Genomic DNA, 24,411 nt, shown 5'->3' on the forward strand with positions numbered 1-24,411 from the left:
GCCTTAGACTGGGAGGCCACAGTTCACTTGGGAGACAACTCTTCATATTTTCAAGCATGTTGGTGGCTGCATCATGTTATGGGTATGCTTGTAGTCGGCAAGAACTAGGGAGTTTTTTGGGGGGATAAAAATAAAACCTAAAACACAAGGCCATATATACACATGGAAGACAGTGAAGGTTCCTGAGTGGCCAAGTTACAGTTTTGACTTAAATCTACTAAAAAATCTATGGCAACAACCAATTTGACAGAGTTTCAAGAATTTTGAAAATAATAATGGACAAATGTTGCACAATCCAGGTGTATGAAGCTCTTAGACTTATCCAGAAAGACTCACAGAAGCTCCCAAAGGTGATTCTAACATTTGACTCAAGGGTGTGAATACTTACAGTATGTAAATGAGATATATCTGTATTTCTTTATCACTAAATTTGCTAACATTTCTAAAGCCAGGTTTTCACTTCGTCATTATGGGTTATTGTATGTGTATGGGTGAGAGAAAACAACAACAATTGAATCCATTTGCAATTCAGGCACAACAAAAATGTTGTGGAATTATTGTGTAGTAATTTAATGTGGAATAAGTCAAGGGGTATGAATACTTTCTGGAGGCACAACTACCTCAACATCCACCTCAATAAATGAGACCTCATCCACTCACTCACACTCACGCACGCACACACACACACACACACGCACGCACGCACGCACGCACGCACGCACACACACACACACACACGCACACACACACACACATATTGTGTACAATTAGGTATAGTACAGAGAGAACTGTTGTGGAAACAGTAGCAGGGTTTGCTTAGAGAGATCATAGAGAGATATCAAAGAACTCATGAACTGTCAACTGAAGAAAAACATCAGTGTCGACACAGCTCTTTCATCTCATCTGTTCTCTGACCAAACCACTGGGTGATATCTATCAGTTCTTCCAGCTCCCACTCATCCTCCCTATGACTATAAACAGGGGTGGGGGATTTATGGCAGAAAACAAAGATCTTTAGAAGAGTGGGTCATCTGTCTTCACAGATGCAGTCTCTTATCAAATTCATCCCAGCATTGCTATTCAAGAAATTCTCACCATCAGGGCCCACCATGTTGTTGCATGTTTACTCAATATATATGTTTCTACATTGCCCTTCCCCACAGTGAAAAAACACATTGTCTCACATAACTCACAGGATCTACTGTTTTCAAGAGGGTAACCAGGAGGTGATAGTGTCACAACATAAATCAGTAATTATGTGTAAGAGTAGTAAGTGCGTTTGTGAAATGAGACCTTGTCAGTGTGTATGTCCTGTAGGCCTATGATGGATCTAGGTTTCATGATTAGGAACCTGCAGAACCGGAGTGTTGTCTTTGTGTCCTGGCAGTTACACCCTCCTTCTGCAGACAGGAGTCATGATGAAAAATAAGCCACCAGAGAGCATTGACTGTGTCCAATTTCAACACCTGACACACCCTGTTCATACCACCTCACTCAACACCCCCACAAATGGCCGCAGGAAGATGGTTTTGTTGTCAGTGTGTGAGAGTGACAAGGCAGTCAGATTTAGAGATGGAGGTCAAGCATGGCGGTAAGTACACTCACTCATTAATGATCCTAGTTGAGAATCACTGAAGTGAAGAACAGGGCTATTGAAGAACACACAGGGGTATTCCACATGTTCTAACTTCCTGCTTACAACAGGGAAATGAAGGTTGAGGAGCAAGATAAGAGCCCAGAGGGGTATACTACAATCAGGATCAAGGAGTTAGTCCACTAACTTTCCCAAATATAATGAAATAACAAGCTTAAAAGGGGCTTGGTCTAATTGCTCAAAAACAAAAAACATAACTTTATCGTTCTTAATGAACCAGAAAATCTAGTTATTTCTGGTTGTTTATCATAGTTAGCTGGCTAAGACATTGATCCTGATTTGTCGTACACCCCTCTGGTCCTGCTGTTCACCACTGTTTGTATAATGTCAAGTATGTACTCGTGTAATTAAATGTGATTAGATGTGATCGCTGCCTTTTGCTAAAATATTTTGATTGAGAGAACTTTGGAACTTAACAGGGAAATGCGGCAATGCTGTACACACATACACAGACATACACATTAACAGGCAAAAGAGAGCAGACCAGAACAAGGGTGTACAAAACTCAATTATTTTATTAAACTTCTATCTTATGTAATCTGTATATATAAAAGTTCTAAGCCATTGGCCTGAGACTAGAACAGACAGTGAGGCTGGCGTGTTTTATCATATCCACATTAGTCCTCATTATTCACCAGCAGCCAGAATTGTACAACAGACAAGAACAAAAAGAGATGTAAACAGAGGCGACAAAAAAAAATCATATACGGAAGAGTAGAGGAAACGACTGCACAATGCAATGTTGTGAAGACGGTCAGTTAGACTAGTGGAGAGAAGACTGGAGGTCCTTGGGAGACGGAATAAATAGCAGGAAGATGCTTTGCTCAGTTGATTGGCCATGCCATCCAACCCCGTGCTCCATTGGGCCGTGATTGGACATGGGGTAAGAGGGGGCGGCGGCAGAGGGGTTGCTGGACCAGTGGTACTGTCAAACCATAAGTGCACACAACGGGGTGTGTGGATGTGTATATTTTTCTATGAGAAGAGCTTTGTGTGAGTGTGTATGCATTTCCCTGTTTGAATGTAGTCAGGTTGAAAATGATTGGCACCCTTGATATAGATGAGTAAAATAGAGGTCTTTAGCCACGCACACTAGTGGTGGGTTTGACATCGAAATAAGGATGCGTGAGCAGAAATATGGTGGTGGATCTTCGACTGTATGGGGCTATTTTGCTTCCACTGGTCCTGGGGCCCTTGTTACGGTCACATTTACCCAGTACTAGGACATTTTAGTCAAAAACATGGTTGCCTCAGGAGGCTGAAACTTGGCCGCAAGTGAATCTTCCAGCAAGACAATAACCCCAAGTACACATCAAAAGCCACAAAGAATATGTCAATTGAACATAAAATAAGATCTCTCCCAATGTGTTCTTCAATCTCATAAAACACTTTTTCTAAAGGCTCAGTGCCATTATCCTCATAAGGTCAGGAATTGAAAATAGGGGTGCCAATACTTTTTACTCCCACCATCAAAATATCTTTCTCTGAGAAATTGTATTAGTATAAAATAACAATTTTTGCATATTTTTGCATACAATATAGCAGAGTATTTGTATTATTTATTGTATACAGTCTTTTTTGCTAATCTTTATCAAGGGTGGCATTCACTTTGGACCTGACTGTATACAAGTGTGTATGCGCATATTTGTGTAATACAACCCTGTTTGCAGATCCTGTTTTTCAGGAGCTGGTGAACACTCATATCAACCACATACAAGGACAATTTTCCATCATGATTCTGGGCATAGCATTGTCTTCCATCCTCTTAATACCCTTTTTGTTTCAATTCTCTTAAATACATATTTTACATCTCAGATTCAATACCACTGTGTGTGTCAACAAAGTACGTACGTACGAACGAACGAACGAGAGAGAGAATGTTGCATGTGCTTTCCAATAGGTTACACCGGCACACTGATGCTACTGTGTGCTGGGGTATGGCTCTCCAAGGCCACAGGGTATATCAATCAACAACACACAGACCTGAAAATAATACCCTATCAATACAACGGGAGGCCAGCAAAGACGTGTGTGTGCTCAGTCGCTGTCGCTGGTGTCACTGCTGGGGTCTCCCTGGACCTTGTTGCGGTGCTGCATGGCACGGTGGTAGGCCACCTGCACTGACTTGCGGATGTTGGACTTCCTTCCCTCAAGCATCTTCTCCTTGTCCAGCTCCTGGTCCACCCCCAGAGGAACCAGCTTAGAGCGCGGCAGCCACTGCCTACAGACATGGTCAGAAACACACACAGGGACATACAGTACAGGGTAGTAGCTTCTGCAGACATAATAGTAACTACTGTGTGAGCTGTGACCTAAAACAATGTTTTTTTCTCTCTCTTTGTTCTCACGCAAAGCATCCTCATCAACCACTCCTGACCCACTTCAGCTGACCCACTTTTTGCTTTCTTGCATTTATATGTCAAGAAAAGTTCCCTTTGTTCTTGTACTACTTGAAGACAGCCATTTGACATGCTTTAGTGAAAAGCTGCTGAGCTGCACGTTGTTGACTACAGCCAGAGGTTTGCTGATACACTCTGATTCTGGGTTTTCCGCTGCCTCTACTGAGTAAGAACCTGAGCTGTAGAAGGGGAGGCCTCCAAATCACCACTTCTCTACCAGAGTGTGAGAGGGATTGAGGTTTGAGTGGAGTGAGAAAGCGGAAAATGAGTAGGAACAAAGAGAGAAAGAGAGAGAAAAAACAAACACATAACAGAAAGAGAGACAGTATCAAGAGAAGAAACAGTGTACTGACCAGGTTCTCTTGTTGTCGAAGAAGAGAACCAGGAAGAGGTGTTCCCGGGCCTCCTGGGTCATCTGTTCCCCCAGCTTCAGGACTTCCTGGGGGGGCACGGGGATGGGGACCCCTCGGTGGAATACCCCCTCCCTGGGCATCTTAGGATCTATGATCTAAAGGGGGGAAGAGGAGGGTTAGGATAGTTTCATGAATATGGTGCGAAGGGGCCTCCCGAATGGCGCACTGGTATAAGACACTGCATCGCAGTGCTAGCTGTGCCACTTGAGATTCTGGGTACGAGTCCAGGCTCTGTCGAAGCCGGCCGCGACCGGGATACCCATTGGGCGGTGCACAATTGGCCAAGTGTCGTCCGGGTTAGGGGAGGGTTTGGCAGGCAGGGATGTCCTTGTCCCATCGCGCACTAGTGACTCCTGTGGCGGGCCGGGCGCATGCACGCTGACACTGTCGCCAGGTGTACGGTGTTTCCTCCGACACATTGGTGCGGCTGGCTTCCGGGTTAAGCGGGCATTGTGTCAAGAAGCAGTGCGGCTTGGTTGGGTTGTGTTTCAGAGCACGGCTCTCGACATTCGCCTCTCCCGTGTCCGTACGGGAGTTGCAGAGTTGAGACAAGACTGTAACTACCAATTGGATACCACGAAAAGGGTGTTAAATTAATATGGTGTGAGAAATATGTTGTGCCTCTTTGTGGCCGAACAGAAATTTAAACCATAGTTTATCCTAATGTGTGTGTGTCCATCCATTGCAGGATTACCAGAGCAGGGTATGAAGGGTAGCCTCTACACTTGGCCCACACCAGGTCCAGAGCATCAAGGGAAGAGTAGTCATCTGATGGCATCCTACAACCTGATCGGCCCCGGCCCCACCCTACTGAGAGAAACACACGATACATCAGAATCACATACATACAAGTTTTCATCCCTGTTTGAGGGCCCAAAAAGGTGATTTTTTAGCACAGAAACACGCAAAACACTATTTTTACCTCCTAAACACACACACACTTTGGGAAAAGGAGAGGTAGAGCGACAGATGAAGATAAGTGCATGCCTATGCGTGTGTGTGTAGTGTGTCACTCACAGTGTGAGACACTGCGTGACCCTCCCACAGAGTAGGAGTCATTCTCTGTCCCTGATGTCTCCTCACTGCTGTCCTCCTGGAAGGCGGAACGAGGGAACGACTGCTTCCCCCGGCCCTGCTTAGACGGAGTAGTACTGAGAGAGATAAAGAGAAAGACAATAAAATAGTAATTTATTCATCCTAAACCAAAATGTGTGTATCATTGAAAGTTCAGTTGTGTTTGACTATGTGACTGTGTATGAATGCCATTGTGTGTGGATTATAATTACCTGGTTCTGTCAGAGGCAGCGCTGCTGCTGCTGCTAGTGGTGGATTCAGAGTCAGAGCTGGATCGAGGGAGGCTCCTCTCATTCCTGTACACCCGGAAACTCTCTGTCACCGGCTGGTTGCCCCCAACAAAACCGTTAGTGGGCAGACCTAGGAGACAGAGTCATAACCATTACAGTTACTAGACTGACTGTCATAACTTCAAAAACACAAGTAATGACAATATAACAATGTAAGAAGTGTGATTGTGCGTGTGTGATTGTGTGTGTGTTACTCACTCGGAAGGAGGTCGTCACTGTCACTCTCGGAGCTGGAGCTGCTGTGAGGGCTGCGGGGTCTCTTCCTCTGCCGAGGGGGGGACAGGAGGGGCAGTTGAGGGGGACCAATCGGACTAGGGCTTACCCCCGCGTCTCTGTTCTTAGGGGGGCGGCCCGGCCTCTTGGGAGGTCCGGCCATTTTGGGGTTCTTCTTGGAGAAGAGGACAGAGGTACGACGTCCCACCTCTGGAGCTAGAGCCGAAGACGATGCACTTAGATCTACAGAGAGAACGAGGAAGAGCAAATGGAAGTACAGTATATCATATATCCCTCCTTCGTAAAAGGAGAGTTGGGAATTAATTACCAGTATGGTAGGGGTAGGCCAGTGTGAGATAGTTATGAACAGTTATTCATATGAATGCATAGTGTATTTACTGTGAGTTAGTTTAGATATACCCTCAGTCTCACCCTTGCCACTGATCTCCTGACTGCTGCTCTCCTCCCCCTCGTCATGGCGTCCCGTGGAGGAGGGGTGATGGGGGAGGCATGGTCCCCTGTCCCCTCCGCCCCCTGAGTCCCTGCTCCCCATGCACGAACCCCCCTCTCTCTGGTGGGCCAGTTTCCTCTTGATGACCGTCATCTCTTTCCTCAGGGCTTTGGCCCGCCGCGACCGACCGATGCTGTGCTTCCCCGAGCTGACCTCATCAAAGCGCGCCTGCAAAAAACACAGCTGCTCCTCCAATGGCAGCCGTCGCCGGTTCTCTGATAAGAGCAGGTCTAAGAGACAGAGAGAGATTTAACGCAAGTACAGAATCCCAAATAGCTATACAGCAACATAATTACTTAATTGGAAGAGTGCAACTGAAGGAAAAGGAGAAAGGGGGAGAGGCAGAAGTAGAAAAGCTGGTGGTAAAACAGGACTCCAAGCCACTCACCCTCCTCATTGGAAGAGAGCGGCCTGTCTCCGTCTCGGTCCCTCTCTCGTTCTCGCTCCCTGTCCCTTTCTCTCTCCCGCTCCCTCTCTCGGTCTCGCTCTCTGTCACGCTGGCTGTCAGGGCTGGGCTCTCGGGGGAGGTGCATGCCTGTGTCATAGTCCAAGCCTATTCGCTCAGCCTGTCTGCGGGCGGTTCTGATCACGGCCCCGCCCATCTCTCGGAGGCGCAGAGCGGCGCGGTAGAACACGGTGTCCTTGGCGTTGTATTTGAGACAATTGTTCACAATGAGGCCAAAGTCTGCCTCGAAAGCCTCGAAACTGAGGTAGCAGTGAGACTCAAGTAGATTCCACATGGTCTGGAAGTCCATAGGCCTCTCGATGTGGTCCAGGTAGTCTGGCACCTGAGGAGAAAAAGAGGTCAGGGTTAAAGCCCTCCAGCCACTGTGTGTGCAAATAACATTTGTGTGTGCGTGCGTGTGTGTTACCTCAGCCAGAGGGACAGGCTCAGTGAAGAAGTTGCTGGTGTCTCTCTCCTGTAGTTGCTCCAGGGTGTTCCTCAGTAGGACCAGGAAGGGAGTTAGCTGCATCTCTAGTGCCATCTGCTGTACCTTGATCTACACATTCCACACACACTGTAAAAAAAACTGCTCACTGTGCAAACTGCAAACTGCCAGATGTCAAGTTTGTGTGTCAATATACAAATGTGCGCTTGAAGTGTGGATGTGAGGAGTGTGTGTGTGTGTCTCACCGTCTCCCTCTTAAGTTTCTCTCTCTTGCGGATGAGCTCCACCAGTAGTCTGGCTCTCTCCAGGTCATGTCTCAGTCTCTGCCATGCTTTCAGCTGCTCCTTCAGAGCCAAGTTATTCTCCTCACTGTCCCTCTGGGGCACCAACACACACACACACACAAACTGGTTTGTTTGGCAGTGTAACACAGTTAATCAGGATACAGCAGCACACTCACACCATTACAGCAGAATCAAACAACTCTCTCATTTACATAACTCTTTCTCACACACACATCAGTCCAAACACATGCAGAGCTTCCAGTAGTGTTCTCCCTACCGCTAAGATAACACCACCAGACAGAGACGGTGTGGTGGTTACCGTGGTAACCTGTGACTCTGGCGCCTGCGGCTGTGAATGTAGCTGCTCTGTGTTGCGTTGCGACTGCAGGTGGGTCTGGAGCCGTCGCAGTAGAGGGACACCATTCCGGCTCTGCCTCTTCAGGGTCCAGTAGCTATGCAGTCGCTGCATAAACTGGCTTTTCCTGGGCACTGTCAGGTTACTGGTGATCTTACTGAGCCTGGGGAAGAACACACAGGGGAGATGGTAGGACTGAAGAGACTGGGAGAGTATGTGATGTCTGAATCTGTAATGCCTTTGTATCTGCAGTGAGTGTGTGTGCATACACTGTGTGTACCTGTGTGGGGGTATACAGGGCACAGACACCACAGGCGCAGCGTTCCTCTTCTCAGCCAGTATCTTCCTGGCTCTCTTCATCTTCAGTCTGGACTTGGCCTTGGCCCTCTTGGCCCGCTCTGAGCTCCAGCCCTTGGAGTCGTCATCGTGACCTATACTGGGCTCATCGTCCTCCTCCAGCTCGCCCTCGCTGTGGGAGGAGCCCATGCTAGTCCCTCCCGCCCCTCCGATGGGGCGTGCAGAGCCGGGCGGGGTGTGGATGTCGCAATAGGCGGTCTTGCGAACACTGAAGGAGGTGCCGTTGGCACCGGTCTCCCTGACAGGCTCCATCTTCATGTAGAGGCCGGCCTGCTGGGCGCAGGTGACGTGGAAGGCTGTGTAGCAGTTGGCCTTGTGGCACTGGATGCAGGCACCTGAGCCGCGCTGCTTGCAGATGTAGCAAGTGAGCTTCCATCGCGCCGGGGGGATGTGTTCGATGCTGTCGATGGGCTCCAGGAAGACAGTGTTGGCAAAACACACCTTGGGGAGAGAGAAAAAGGGGTGAAAAGGGGTCATTGCAACAGGATTGTCAACAGGACAGACTAGATGCAGACATGCACAGCATCAAAACTATCATATGGTTTGTCAATACACAGCTCAAGCACAGCATTCACACATACACTCCAACTCTTGAACTAGTGCTCAGAAATTAGTGCTTTTGAGGTCATTTTGATCCCCCCCCAAAAACAAACATTAAATGTATGCATTATGTGGGCTGAATGCTGTGACACAGAATAAAACAATGAATAAAAGTACCATAACGGCATGACTGCCCATTACAGCTTACCACTTAACCATAATGTATTCATAGTACTTCAGTAAAATATTTCAGTTGTGTATATTACATTTGTTTTATTTGATTACTTTATTATTTCATTCCAAGTCATCTCATTATTATAAAGCTACTGCTTATGCTGTCAGATTTTTTTTTTGTAGTAGTTCTTCAAAGTAAATAAGGCAAACTTTTATGACTGCTAAATACCAACCATCAGTCACATAGATCATGTATTTTCAGGTAAGGATAGCTCACCAAGCAAGTGCTCTCTATCCCTCTCGATTGTGTGTTCTTCTGTCTCTTCTCTCCGTCTCTGTGTACTCCCCACACAGACCGGACAAGTAGGCGCGCAACGGATTATGGTCATTGTAGTTAGTTTAGTACAGAAAACGTGGTAATTATGTTGAATATTGGCCTGTTGGAAACTACAACTCCCTACGACATCGCACAGTTCGGGCTTGAGCTGATTTATCTCTAGAGAAACTGCGCATTGAGCTCACAACACTGAATTAAATGGAATTCAAATAATTGAACAGACGTCGGTCAATTAGTTGTTTAAAAAACAAATAACAACCTTGCACACACTCCTACCCTCACAAACACTATTACCCTCGCACACACTCTCACCTCAGGGATCCAGAGGGCACACACCACATGGGCCCAGCGTGCGTCATCCGTCTGTTTGAAAGCTCCACCCTTGTTGGGGCATAGGGCACAGTCGACGGCCCGGCTTGGGGACTGGAGGCAGCGACGACACAGCCACTGGCCCTCAGGGATGTAGGGCACACCGTAACACTCCTGGTGTACGGCCAGGTTACACATGTCACAGAACAGGATCACGTTGCTATTCTGACACTCGCCATCGTTACAGATGCAGCAGACGGCATCTTCGTCGATCAGGGCGCTAGGGTCCATCTGGGAGAGAATGGAAAAGGGGGAGAAGAAAAGAGGAGAGGGTAAGGGGATAATTTAGGTCTTCAACCTTTTCTTGCCCAGGCAAACCGGCAACCGAGGGACCCAGTCATACCTGAGGAAAAAAAAAATGTCACATCTTGTCTTATCATCAAGTGATTGATAATGGCAAGGAGAATGAATCATCATTTTTAAATAAATATATTTGGTAGATAGTTTTTCATTATTTTGACCTCCCCACAATAGAATTGGAAGAGGTGTAAACTCTAAACATAACCTAATAGCTTGAAAAGGTATTCCAAAAACATTTTCGCTAAGAGCAGCTGGTTAGACAAAGGTTAGCCATGCATGTCCAAGTCAAATCAAATCAGAAATCTGAAAATTTGATTTGATTTGATGTCCAAGTCAAGAAAGCTTAACAGCAGCCAGTGGCACATGCTGCACTGGTAGTCTATCATATTGTGGTACAAAAGCTGTCACTCAGAGCGAGAGACAGAGTGTACCTAGTGTTTATCACCTTGTTGTGGCTCTCGAAGTAGGACTCTTTCTCCAGCCGGTCCATGAGGTACTCAAACACCTCCTGGGGGATGGGCGTCACCCCGTCACTACGTCGCTTGTCATTCATGATGTCCAGCCAGATGTAGTCCTCTTCATCGATGTCATACTCCACCTCCTCATCCAGCTCCTCTACCGACTTATCTATGTACCTGAGGGAGGGAAAAGTGTGGGGGGAAAGAGGATGCAGAAATGATTTAAAGTGAGATAGAGTTTGGACATGGATACCTTCAATACCACCAGCCGAGGCAGGGTACTGTGACTGAACTGTAGTAGGATGAGTGTATTATGGTACTGTGACTGACCTGAAGTAGGATGAGTGTCGTGTGGTACTGTGACTGACTGACCTGTAGTAGGATGAGTGTCGTGTGGTACAGTGACTGACCTGTAGAAGGATGAGTGTCATGTGGTACTGTGACTGACCTGTAGTAGGATGAGTGTCATGTGGTACTGTGACTGACCTGTAGTAGGATGAGTGTCATGTGGTACTGTGACTGACTGACCAGTAGTAGGATGAGTGTAGTGTGGTACTGTGACTGACTGACCTGTAGTAGGATGAGTGTCATGTGGTACTGTGACTGACCTGTAGTAGGATGAGTGTCATGTGGTACTGTGACTGACCTGTAGTAGGTTGAGTGTCGTGTGGTACTGTGACTGACTGACCTGTAGTGGGATGAGTGCCATGTAGTACTGCGACTGACCTGTAGTAGGATGAGTGTGGTGTGGTACTGCGACTGACATGTAGTAGGATGAGTGTCTTGTGGTACTGTGACTGACCTGTAGCAGGATGAGTGTCGTGTAGTACTGTGACTGACCTGTAGTAGGATGAGTGCCGTGTGGTACTGTGACTGACTGACCTGTAGTAGGATGAGTGTCGTGTGGAACTGTGACTGACTGACATGTAGTAGGATGAGTGTCGTGTGTGGGACTGTGAATGACCTGTAGTAGGATGAGAGTCGTGTGGTACTGTGACTGACCTGTAGAAGGATGAGTGTCGTGTGGTACTGTGACTGACCTGTAGTAGGATGAGTGTCGTGTGGAACTGTGAATGACCTTTAGTAGGATGAGTGTCGTGTGGTACTGTGACTGACTGACCTGTAGTAGGATGAGTGTCGTGTGGTACTGTGACTGACCTGTAGTAGCATGAGTGTCGTGTGGAACTGTGACTGACTGACATGTAGTAGGATGAGTGTCGTGTGGGACTGTGAATGACCTGTAGTAGGATGAGTGTCGTGTGGGACTGTGAATGACCTGTAGAAGGATGAGTGTCGTGTGGGACTGTGAATGACCTGTCGAAGGATGAGTGTCGTGTGGTACTGTGACTGACCTGTAGTAGGATGAGTGTCGTGTGGTACTGTGACTGACATGTAGTAGGATGAGTGTCGTGTGGGACTGTGAATGACCTGTAGTAGGATGAGTGTCGTGTGGTACTGTGACTGACCTGTAGTAGGATGAGTGTCGTGTGGAACTGTGACTGACTGACATGTAGTAGGATGAGTGTCGTGTGGGACTGTGAATGACCTGTAGTAGGATGAGTGTCGTGTGGGACTGTGAATGACCTGTAGTAGGATGAGTGTCGTGTGTGACTGTGACTGACCTGTAGCAGGATGAGTGTCGTGTAGTACTGTGACTGACCTGTAGTAGGATGAGTGTCGTGTGGTACTGTGACTGACCTGTAGTAGGATGAGTGTCGTGTGGTACTGTGACTGACCTGTATCAGGATGAGTGTCGTGTAGTACTGTGACTGACCTGCAGTAGGATGAGTGTCATGTGGCACTGTGACTGACCTGTAGTAGGATAAGTGTCGTGTGGTACTGCGACTGACTTGTAGTAGGATGAGTGTCTTGTGGTACTGCGACTGACCTGTAGTAGGATGAGTGTCGTGTGGTGCTGTGACTGACTGACCTGTAGAAGGATGAGTGTCATGTGGTACTGCGACTGACTGACCTGTAGTAGGATGAGAATCATGTAGTACTGTGACTGACCTGTAGTAGGATGAGTGTCGTGTGTTACTGCGAATGACTGACCTGTAGAAGGATGAGTGTCGTGTGGTACTGTGACTGACCTGTAGTAGGATGAGTGTCATGTGGTACTGTGACTGACCTGTAGCAGGATGAGTGTCGTGTAGTACTGTGACTGACTGAGCTGTAGTATGATGAGTGTCATGTGGCACTGTGACTGACCTGTAGTAGGATGAGTGTCGTGTGGTACTGCGACTGACATGTAGTAGGATGAGTGTCTTGTGGTACTGTGACTGACCTGTAGCAGGATGAGTGTCGTGTAGTACTGTGACTGATCTGTAGTAGGATGAGTGCCGTGTGGTACTGTGACTGACTGACCTGTAGTAGGATGAGTGTCGTGTGGTACTGTGACTGACCTGTAGAAGGATGAGTGTCGTGTGTACTGTGACTGACCTGTAGTAGGATGAGTGTCGTGTGGAACTGTGAATGACCTGTAGAAGGATGAGTGTCGTGTGGTACTGTGACTGACTGACCTGTAGTAGGATGAGTGTCGTGTGGGACTGTGAATGACCTGTAGAAGGATGAGTGTCGTGTGGGACTGTGAATGACCTGTAGAAGGATGAGTGTCATGTGTTACTGTGACTGACCTGTAGTAGGATGAGTGTCATGTGGTACTGTGACTAACTGACCAGTAGTAGGATGAGTGTCGTGTGGTACTGTGACTGACCTGTATTAGGATGAGTTTCATGTGGTACTGTGACTGACTGACCAGTAGTAGGATGAGTGTCTTGTGGTACTGTGACTGTCCAGTAGTAGGATGAGTGTCGTGTGGTACTGTGACTGACTGTTCAGTAGTAGGATGAGTGTCGTGTGGTACTGTGACTGACCTGTAGTAGGATGAGTGTCGTGTGGTACTGTGACTGACCTGTAGTAGGATGAGTGTCGTGTGATACTGCGACTGACCTGTAGTAGGATGAGTGTGGTGTGGTACTGCGACTGACCTGTAGTAGGATGAGTGTGGTGTGGTACTGTGACTGACCTGTAGTAGGATGAGTGTGGTGTGGTACTGCGACTGACCTGTAGTAGGATGAGTGTCGTGTGATACTGTGACTGACTGAGCTGTAGTATGATGAGTATCATGTGGTACTGTAACTGACCTGTAATAGGATGAGTGTCGTATGGTACTGTGACTGACTGAGCTGTAGTAGGATGAGTGTCGTGTAGTACTGTGACTGACTGAGCTGTAGTAGGATGAGTGTCATGTAGTAATGTGACTGACCTGTAGTAGGATGAGTGTCGTGTGGTATTGCGACTGACCTGTAGTAGGATGAGTGTCGTGTGGTATTGTGACTGACCTGTAGTAGGAGGAGTGTCATGTGGTACTGTGACTGACTGACCTGTAGTAGGATGAGTGTCGTGTGGAACTGTGACTGACTGACATGTAGTAGGATGAGTGTCGTGTGTGGGACTGTGAATGACCTTTAGTAGGATGAGTGCCGTGTGGTACTGTGACTGACTGACCTGTAGTAGGATGAGTGTCGTGTGGTACTGTGACTGACCTGTAGTAGGATGAGTGTCGTGTGGTACTGTGACTGACCTGTAGTAGGATGAGTGTTGTGTGGTACTGTGACTGACTGTCCAGTAGTAGGATGAGTTTCGTGTGTGACTGACTTGTAGAAGGATAAGTGTCGTGTGTTACCGTGACTGACCTGTAGTAGGATGAGTGTCATGTGGTACTGTGACTACCTGACCAGTAGTAGGATGAGTGTCGTGTGTGACTGACCTGTAGTAGGATGAGTGTCGTGTGGTACTGTGACTGACTGTCCAGTAGTAGGATGAGTGTCGTGTGTGACTGACCTGTAGTAGGATGAGTGTCGTGTTGTACTGTGACTGACCTGTAGCAGGATGAGTGTCGTGTAGTACTGTGACTGACCTGTAGTAGGATGAGTGTCGTGTGGTACTGTGACTGACCTGTAGTAGGATGAGTGTCATGTGGTACTGTGACTGACTGACCTGAAGTAGGATGAGTGTCGTGTTGTACGGTGACTGACCTGTATCAGGATGAGTGTCGTGTAGTACTGTGACTGACCTGCAGTAGGATGAGTGTCATGTGGCACTGTGACTGACCTGTAGTAGGATAAGTGTCGTGTGGTACTGCGACTGACTTGTAGTAGGATGAGTGTCTTGTGGTACTGCGACTGACCTGTAGTAGGATGAGTGTCGTGTGGTGCTGTGACTGACTGACCTGTAGAAGGATGAGTGTCATGTGGTACTGCGACTGACTGACCTGTAGTAGGATGAGAATCATGTAGTACTGTGACTGACCTGTAGTAGGATGAGTGTCGTGTGTTACTGCGAATGACTGACCTGTAGAAGGATGAGTGTCGTGTGGTACTGTGACTGACCTGTAGTAGGATGAGTGTCATGTGGTACTGTGACTGACCTGTAGCAGGATGAGTGTCGTGTAGTACTGTGACTGACTGAGCTGTAGTATGATGAGTGTCATGTGGCACTGTGACTGACCTGTAGTAGGATGAGTGTCGTGTGGTACTGCGACTGACATGTAGTAGGATGAGTGTCTTGTGGTATTGTGACTGACCTGTAGCAGGATGAGTGTCGTGTAGTACTGTGACTGATCTGTAGTAGGATGAGTGCCGTGTGGTACTGTGACTGACTGACCTGTAGTAGGATGAGTGTCGTGTGGTACTGTGACTGACCTGTAGAAGGATGAGTGTCGTGTGTACTGTGACTGACCTGTAGTAGGATGAGTGTCGTGTGGAACTGTGAATGACCTGTAGAAGGATGAGTGTCGTGTGGTACTGTGACTGACTGACCTGTAGTAGGATGAGTGTCGTGTGGGACTGTGAATGACCTGTAGAAGGATGAGTGTCGTGTGGGACTGTGAATGACCTGTAGAAGGATGAGTGTCATGTGTTACTGTGACTGACCTGTAGTAGGATGAGTGTCATGTGGTACTGTGACTAACTGACCAGTAGTAGGATGAGTGTCGTGTGGTACTGTGACTGACCTGTATTAGGATGAGTTTCATGTGGTACTGTGACTGACTGACCAGTAGTAGGATGAGTGTCTTGTGGTACTGTGACTGTCCAGTAGTAGGATGAGTGTCGTGTGGTACTGTGACTGACTGTTCAGTAGTAGGATGAGTGTCGTGTGGTACTGTGACTGACCTGTAGAAGGATGAGTGTCGTGTGGTACTGTGACTGACCTGTAGAAGGATGAGTGTCGTGTGGTACTGTGACTGACTGTTCAGTAGTAGGATGAGTGTCATGTGTTACTGTGACAGACCTGTAGTAGGATGAGTGTCATGTGGTACTGTGACTAACTGACCAGTAGTAGGATGAGTGTCGTGTGGTACTGTGACTGACCTGTAGTAGGATGAGTGTCGTGTGGTACTGTGACTGACCTGTAGTAGGATGAGTGTCGTGTGATACTGCGACTGACCTGTAGTAGGATGAGTATGGTGTGGTACTGCGACTGACCTGTAGTAGGATGAGTGTGGTGTGGTACTGTGACTGACCTGTAGTAGGATGAGTGTGGTGTGGTACTGCGACTGACCTGTAGTAGGATGAGTGTCGTGTGATACTGTGACTGACTGAGCTGTAGTATGATGAGTATCATGTGGTACTGTAACTGACCTGTAATAGGATGAGTGTCGTGTGGTATTGCGACTGACCTGTAGTAGGATGAGTGTCGTGTGGTATTGTGACTGACCTGTAGTAGGAGGAGTGTCATGTGGTACTGTGACTGACTGACCTGTAGTAGGATGAGTGTCGTGTGGAACTGTGACTGACTGACATGTAGTAGGATGAGTGTCATGTGTGGGACTGTGAATTACCTTTAGTAGGATGAGTGCCGTGTGGTACTGTGACTGACTGACCAGTAGTAGGATGAGTGTCGTGTGGTACTGTGACTGACCTGTAGCAGGATGAGTGTCGTGTAGTACTGTGACTGACTGAGCTGTAGTATGATGAGTGTCATGTGGCACTGTGACTGACCTGTAGTAGGATGAGTGTCGTGTGGTACTGCGACTGACATGTAGTAGGATGAGTGTCTTGTGGTACTGTGACTGACCTGTAGCAGGATGAGTGTCGTGTAGTACTGTGACTGACCTGTAGTAGGATGAGTGTCGTGTGGTACTGTGACTGACCTGTAGAAGGATGAGTGTCGTGTGTACTGTGACTGACCTGTAGTAGGATGAGTGTCGTGTGGTACTGTGACTGACTGACCTGTAGTAGGATGAGTGTCGTGTGGTACTGTGACTGACTGACCTGTAGTAGGATGAGTGTCGTGTGGAATTGTGCCTGACTGACATGTAGTAGGATGAGTGTCGTGTGTGGGACTGTGAATGACCTTTAGTAGGATGAGTGTCGTGTGGAACTGTGACTGACTGACATGTAGTAGGATGAGTGTCGTGTGGTACTGTGACTGACTGACCTGTAGTAGGATGAGTGTCGTGTGGGACTGTGAATGACCTGTAGAAGGATGAGTGTCGTGTGGGACTGTGAATGACCTGTAGAAGGATGAGTGTCATGTGTTACTGTGACTGACCTGTAGTAGGATGAGTGTCATGTGGTACTGTGACTAACTGACCAGTAGTAGGATGAGTGTCGTGTGGTACTGTGACTGACCTGTAGTAGGATGAGTGTCATCTGGTACTGTGACTGACTGTCCAGTAGTAGGATGAGTGCCGTGTGGTACTGTGACTGACCTGTAGAAGGATGAGTGTCGTGTGGTACTGTGACTGACCTGTAGAAGGATGAGTGTCATGTGTTACTGTGACAGACCTGTAGTAGGATGAGTGTCATGTGGTACTGTGACTAACTGACCAGTAGTAGGATGAGTGTCGTGTGGTACTGTGACTGACCTGTAGTAGGATGAGTGTCGTGTGGTACTGTGACTGACCTGTAGTAGGATGAGTGTGGTGTGATACTGCGACTGACCTGTAGTAGGATGAGTGTGGTGTGGTACTGCGACTGACCTGTAGTAGGATGAGTGTGGTGTGGTACTGCGACTGACCTGTAGTAGGATGAGTGTTGTGTGATACTGTGACTGACTGAGCTGTAGTATGATGAGTGTTGTGTGGTACTGTGACTGACCTGTAGTAGGATGAGTGTCATGTGGTACTGTGACTACCTGACCAGTAGTAGGATGAGTGTTGTGTGGTACTGTGACTGACCTGTAGTAGGATGAGTGTCGTGTGTTACCGTGACTGACCTGTAGTAGGATGAGTGTCATGTGGTACTGTGACTACCTGACCAGTAGTAGGATGAGTGTTGTGTGGTACTGTGACTGACGTGTAGTAGGATGAGTGTCGTGTGGTACTGTGACTGACTGTCCAGTAGTAGGATGAGTGTCGTGTGTGACTGACCTGTAGTAGGATGAGTGTCGTGTGGTACTGTGACTGAACTGTAGTAGGATGAGTGTCATGTGGTACTGTGACTGACTGACCTGAAGTAGGATGAGTGTCGTGTAGTACTGTGACTGATCTGTAGTAGGATGAGTGCCGTGTGGTACTGTGACTGACTGACCTGTAGTAGGATGAGTGTCGTGTGGTACTGTGACTGACCTGTAGAAGGATGAGTGTCGTGTGTACTGTGACTGACCTGTAGTAGGATGAGTGTCGTGTGGAACTGTGAATGACCTTTAGTAGGATGAGTGTCATGTGGTACTGTGACTGACCTGTAGCAGGATGAGTGTCGTGTGGGACTGTGAATGACCTGTAGAAGGATGAGTGTCATGTGTTACTGTGACTGACCTGTAGAAGGATGAGTGTCATGTGTTACTGTGACAGACCTGTAGTAGGATGAGTGTCATGTGGTACTGTGACTAACTGACCAGTAGTAGGATGAGTGTCGTGTGGTACTGTGACTGACCTGTAGTAGGATGAGTGTCGTGTGGTACTGTGACTGACCTGTAGTAGGATGAGTGTCGTGTGATACTGAGACTGACCTGTAGTAGGATGAGTGTGGTGTGGTACTGCGACTGACCTGTAGTAGGATGAGTGTGGTGTGGTACTGCGACTGACCTGTAGTAGGATGAGTGTTGTGTGATACTGTGACTGACTGAGCTGTAGTATGATGAGTGTTGTGTGGTACTGTGACTGACCTGTAGTAGGATGAGTGTCATGTGGTACTGTGACTACCTGACCAGTAGTAGGATGAGTGTTGTTTGGTACTGTGACTGACCTGTAGTAGGATGAGTGTCGTGTGTTACCGTGACTGACCTGTAGTAGGATGAGTGTCATGTGGTACTGTGACTACCTGACCAGTAGTAGGATGAGTGTTGTGTGGTATTGTGACTGACCTGTAGTAGGATGAGTGTCGTGTGGAACTGTGAATGACCTGTAGTAGGATGAGTGTCGTGTGGTACTGTGACTGACTGTCCAGTAGTAGGATGAGTGTCGTGTGTGACTGACCTGTAGTAGGATGAGTGTCGTGTGGTACTGTGACTGAACTGTAGTAGGATGAGTGTCATGTGGTACTGTGACTGACTGACCTGAAGTAGGATGAGTGTCGTGTAGTACTGTGACTGATCTGTAGTAGGATGAGTGCCGTGTGGTACTGTGACTGACTGACCTGTAGTAGGATGAGTGTCGTGTGGTACTGTGACTGACCTGTAGAAGGATGAGTGTCGTGTGTACTGTGACTGACCTGTAGTAGGATGAGTGTCGTGTGGAACTGTGAATGACCTTTAGTAGGATGAGTGTCATGTGGTACTGTGACTGACCTGTAGCAGGATGAGTGTCGTGTGGGACTGTGAATGACCTGTAGAAGGATGAGTGTCATGTGTTACTGTGACTGACCTGTAGAAGGATGAGTGTCATGTGTTACTGTGACAGACCTGTAGTAGGATGAGTGTCATGTGGTACTGTGACTAACTGACCAGTAGTAGGATGAGTGTCGTGTGGTACTGTGACTGACCTGTAGTAGGATGAGTGTCGTGTGGTACTGTGACTGACCTGTAGTAGGATGAGTGTCGTGTGATACTGAGACTGACCTGTAGTAGGATGAGTGTGGTGTGGTACTGCGACTGACCTGTAGTAGGATGAGTGTGGTGTGGTACTGCGACTGACCTGTAGTAGGATGAGTGTTGTGTGATACTGTGACTGACTGAGCTGTAGTATGATGAGTGTTGTGTGGTACTGTGACTGACCTGTAGTAGGATGAGTGTCATGTGGTACTGTGACTACCTGACCAGTAGTAGGATGAGTGTTGTTTGGTACTGTGACTGACCTGTAGTAGGATGAGTGTCGTGTGTTACCGTGACTGACCTGTAGTAGGATGAGTGTCATGTGGTACTGTGACTACCTGACCAGTAGTAGGATGAGTGTTGTGTGGTATTGTGACTGACCTGTAGTAGGATGAGTGTCGTGTGGAACTGTGAATGACCTGTAGAAGGATGAGTGTCGTGTGGTACTGTGACTGACTGACCTGTAGTAGGATGAGTGTCGTGTGGGACTGTGAATGACCTGTAGAAGGATGAGTGTCGTGTGGGACTGTGAATGACCTGTAGAAGGATGAGTGTCATGTGTTACTGTGACTGACCTGTAGTAGGATGAGTGTCATGTGGTACTGTGACTAACTGACCAGTAGTAGGATGAGTGTCGTGTGGTACTGTGACTGACCTGTATTAGGATGAGTTTCATGTGGTACTGTGACTGACTGACCAGTAGTAGGATGAGTGTCTTGTGGTACTGTGACTGTCCAGTAGTAGGATGAGTGTCGTGTGGTACTGTGACTGACTGTTCAGTAGTAGGATGAGTGTCGTGTGGTACTGTGACTGACCTGTAGAAGGATGAGTGTCGTGTGGTACTGTGACTGACCTGTAGAAGGATGAGTGTCGTGTGGTACTGTGACTGACTGTTCAGTAGTAGGATGAGTGTCATGTGTTACTGTGACAGACCTGTAGTAGGATGAGTGTCATGTGGTACTGTGACTAACTGACCAGTAGTAGGATGAGTGTCGTGTGGTACTGTGACTGACCTGTAGTAGGATGAGTGTCGTGTGGTACTGTGACTGACCTGTAGTAGGATGAGTGTCGTGTGATACTGCGACTGACCTGTAGTAGGATGAGTATGGTGTGGTACTGCGACTGACCTGTAGTAGGATGAGTGTGGTGTGGTACTGTGACTGACCTGTAGTAGGATGAGTGTGGTGTGGTACTGCGACTGACCTGTAGTAGGATGAGTGTCGTGTGATACTGTGACTGACTGAGCTGTAGTATGATGAGTATCATGTGGTACTGTAACTGACCTGTAATAGGATGAGTGACGTGTGGTATTGCGACTGACCTGTAGTAGGATGAGTGTCGTGTGGTATTGTGACTGACCTGTAGTAGGAGGAGTGTCGTGTGGAACTGTGACTGACTGACATGTAGTAGGATGAGTGTCATGTGTGGGACTGTGAATTACCTTTAGTAGGATGAGTGCCGTGTGGTACTGTGACTGACTGACCAGTAGTAGGATGAGTGTCGTGTGGTACTGTGACTGACCTGTAGCAGGATGAGTGTCGTGTAGTACTGTGACTGACTGAGCTGTAGTATGATGAGTGTCGTGTGTGACTGACCTGTAGTAGGATGAGTGTCGTGTTGTACTGTGACTGACCTGTAGCAGGATGAGTGTCGTGTAGTACTGGGACTGACCTGTAGTAGGATGAGTGTCGTGTGGTACTGTGACTGAACTGTAGTAGGATGAGTGTCATGTGGTACTGTGACTGACTGACCTGAAGTAGGATGAGTGTCGTGTAGTACTGTGACTGATCTGTAGTAGGATGAGTGCCGTGTGGTACTGTGACTGACTGACCTGTAGTAGGATGAGTGTCGTGTGGTACTGTGACTGACCTGTAGAAGGATGAGTGTCGTGTGTACTGTGACTGACCTGTAGTAGGATGAGTGTCGTGTGGAACTGTGGATGACCTTTAGTAGGATGAGTGTCATGTGGTACTGTGACTGACCTGTAGCAGGATGAGTGTCGTGTGGGACTGTGAATGACCTGTAGAAGGATGAGTGTCATGTGTTACTGTGACTGACCTGTAGAAGGATGAGTGTCATGTGTTACTGTGACAGACCTGTAGTAGGATGAGTGTCATGTGGTACTGTGACTAACTGACCAGTAGTAGGATGAGTGTCGTGTGGTACTGTGACTGACCTGTAGTAGGATGAGTGTCGTGTGGTACTGTGACTGACCTGTAGTAGGATGAGTGTCGTGTGATACTGCGACTGACCTGTAGTAGGATGAGTGTGGTGTGGTACTGCGACTGACCTGTAGTAGGATGAGTGTGGTGTGGTACTGCGACTGACCTGTAGTAGGATGAGTGTTGTGTGATACTGTGACTGACTGAGCTGTAGTATGATGAGTGTTGTGTGGTACTGTGACTGACCTGTAGTAGGATGAGTGTCATGTGGTACTGTGACTACCTGACCAGTAGTAGGATGAGTGTTGTGTGGTACTGTGACTGACCTGTAGTAGGATGAGTGTCGTGTGTTACCGTGACTGACCTGTAGTAGGATGAGTGTCATGTGGTACTGTGACTACCTGACCAGTAGTAGGATGAGTGTTGTGTGGTATTGTGACTGACCTGTAGTAGGATGAGTGTCGTGTGGAACTGTGAATGACCTGTAGAAGGATGAGTGTCGTGTGGTACTGTGACTGACTGACCTGTAGTAGGATGAGTGTCGTGTGGGACTGTGAATGACCTGTAGAAGGATGAGTGTCGTGTGGGACTGTGAATGACCTGTAGAAGGATGAGTGTCATGTGTTACTGTGACTGACCTGTAGTAGGATGAGTGTCATGTGGTACTGTGACTAACTGACCAGTAGTAGGATGAGTGTCGTGTGGTACTGTGACTGACCTGTAGAAGGATGAGTGTCGTGTGGTACTGTGACTGACCTGTAGAAGGATGAGTGTCGTGTGGTACTGTGACTGACTGTTCAGTAGTAGGATGAGTGTCATGTGTTACTGTGACAGACCTGTAGTAGGATGAGTGTCATGTGGTACTGTGACTAACTGACCAGTAGTAGGATGAGTGTTGTGTGGTACTGTGACTGACCTGTAGTAGGATGAGTGTCGTGTGGTACTGTGACTGACCTGTAGTAGGATGAGTGTCGTGTGATACTGCGACTGACCTGTAGTAGGATGAGTATGGTGTGGTACTGCGACTGACCTGTAGTAGGATGAGTGTGGTGTGGTACTGTGACTGACCTGTAGTAGGATGAGTGTGGTGTGGTACTGCGACTGACCTGTAGTAGGATGAGTGTCGTGTGATACTGTGACTGACTGAGCTGTAGTATGATGAGTATCATGTGGTACTGTAACTGACCTGTAATAGGATGAGTGTCGTGTGGTATTGCGACTGACCTGTAGTAGGATGAGTGTCGTGTGGTATTGTGACTGACCTGTAGTAGGAGGAGTGTCGTGTGGAACTGTGACTGACTGACATGTAGTAGGATGAGTGTCATGTGTGGGACTGTGAATTACCTTTAGTAGGATGAGTGCCGTGTGGTACTGTGACTGACTGACCAGTAGTAGGATGAGTGTCGTGTGGTACTGTGACTGACCTGTAGCAGGATGAGTGTCGTGTAGTACTGTGACTGACTGAGCTGTAGTATGATGAGTGTCATGTGGCACTGTGACTGACCTGTAGTAGGATGAGTGTCGTGTGGTACTGCGACTGACATGTAGTAGGATGAGTGTCTTGTGGTACTGTGACTGACCTGTAGCAGGATGAGTGTCGTGTAGTACTGTGACTGACCTGTAGTAGGATGAGTGCCGTGTGGTACTGTGACTGACTGACCTGTAGTAGGATGAGTGTCGTGTGGTACTGTGACTGACCTGTAGAAGGATGAGTGTCGTGTGTACTGTGACTGACCTGTAGTAGGATGAGTGTCGTGTGGTACTGTGACTGACTGACCTGTAGTAGGATGAGTGTCGTGTGGTACTGTGACTGACTGACCTGTAGTAGGATGAGTGTCGTGTGGAATTGTGCCTGACTGACATGTAGTAGGATGAGTGTCGTGTGGTACTGTGACTGACTGACCTGTAGTAGGATGAGTGTCGTGTGGAACTGTGACTGACTGACATGTAGTAGGATGAGTGTCGTGTGGTACTGTGACTGACTGACCTGTAGTAGGATGAGTGTCGTGTGGGACTGTGAATGACCTGTAGAAGGATGAGTGTCGTGTGGGACTGTGAATGACCTTTAGAAGGATGAGTGTCATGTGTTACTGTGACTGACCTGTAGTAGGATGAGTGTCATGTGGTACTGTGACTAACTGACCAGTAGTAGGATGAGTGTCGTGTGGTACTGTGACTGACCTGTAGTAGGATGAGTGTCATCTGGTACTGTGACTGACTGTCCAGTAGTAGGATGAGTGCCGTGTGGTACTGTGACTGACCTGTAGAAGGATGAGTGTCGTGTGGTACTGTGACTGACCTGTAGAAGGATGAGTGTCATGTGTTACTGTGACAGACCTGTAGTAGGATGAGTGTCATGTGGTACTGTGACTAACTGACCAGTAGTAGGATGAGTGTCGTGTGGTACTGTGACTGACCTGTAGTAGGATGAGTGTCGTGTGGTACTGTGACTGACCTGTAGTAGGATGAGTGTCGTGTGATACTGCGACTGACCTGTAGTAGGATGAGTGTGGTGTGGTACTGCGACTGACCTGTAGTAGGATGAGTGTGGTGTGGTACTGCGACTGACCTGTAGTAGGATGAGTGTTGTGTGATACTGTGACTGACTGAGCTGTAGTATGATGAGTGTTGTGTGGTACTGTGACTGACCTGTAG

The 24,411-nt window shown here is 47.8% G+C and overlaps 1 protein-coding gene across 6 annotated transcripts in view; it reads right to left on the bottom strand.

Annotated features, from left to right (window-relative positions):
* Positions 1–2,151: 2,151 nt before the first annotated feature.
* Positions 2,152–24,411, bottom strand: part of LOC110531979 (peregrin) — a 30,764-nt gene continuing 8,504 nt past the window's right edge. For 4 of the 6 annotated variants that reach the window (XM_036987881.1, XM_036987882.1, XM_036987883.1 and 1 more), the window contains 14 exons: positions 10,606–10,795; positions 9,804–10,091; positions 8,364–8,881; positions 8,006–8,246; positions 7,690–7,821; positions 7,427–7,555; positions 6,943–7,342; positions 6,476–6,784; positions 6,029–6,286; positions 5,753–5,900; positions 5,484–5,617; positions 5,161–5,276; positions 4,407–4,561; positions 2,152–3,875 (listed from right to left, as the gene is read on the bottom strand). In XM_036987881.1, the coding sequence (XP_036843776.1) occupies positions 3,692–3,875; positions 4,407–4,561; positions 5,161–5,276; positions 5,484–5,617; positions 5,753–5,900; positions 6,029–6,286; positions 6,476–6,784; positions 6,943–7,342; positions 7,427–7,555; positions 7,690–7,821; positions 8,006–8,246; positions 8,364–8,881; positions 9,804–10,091; positions 10,606–10,795 (3,202 nt within the window). In that variant the 3' untranslated portion in view covers positions 2,152–3,691. The remainder of the gene's footprint in view (positions 3,876–4,406; positions 4,562–5,160; positions 5,277–5,483; positions 5,618–5,752; positions 5,901–6,028; positions 6,287–6,475; positions 6,785–6,942; positions 7,343–7,426; positions 7,556–7,689; positions 7,822–8,005; positions 8,247–8,363; positions 8,882–9,803; positions 10,092–10,605; positions 10,796–24,411) is intronic. The other 2 variants (XM_036987885.1, XM_036987884.1) reach the window with 2 other exon arrangements.

This window comes from Oncorhynchus mykiss, chromosome 9 (assembly GCF_013265735.2).
Source record: "Oncorhynchus mykiss isolate Arlee chromosome 9, USDA_OmykA_1.1, whole genome shotgun sequence".
Classification (NCBI taxonomy): domain Eukaryota; kingdom Metazoa; phylum Chordata; class Actinopteri; order Salmoniformes; family Salmonidae; genus Oncorhynchus; species Oncorhynchus mykiss.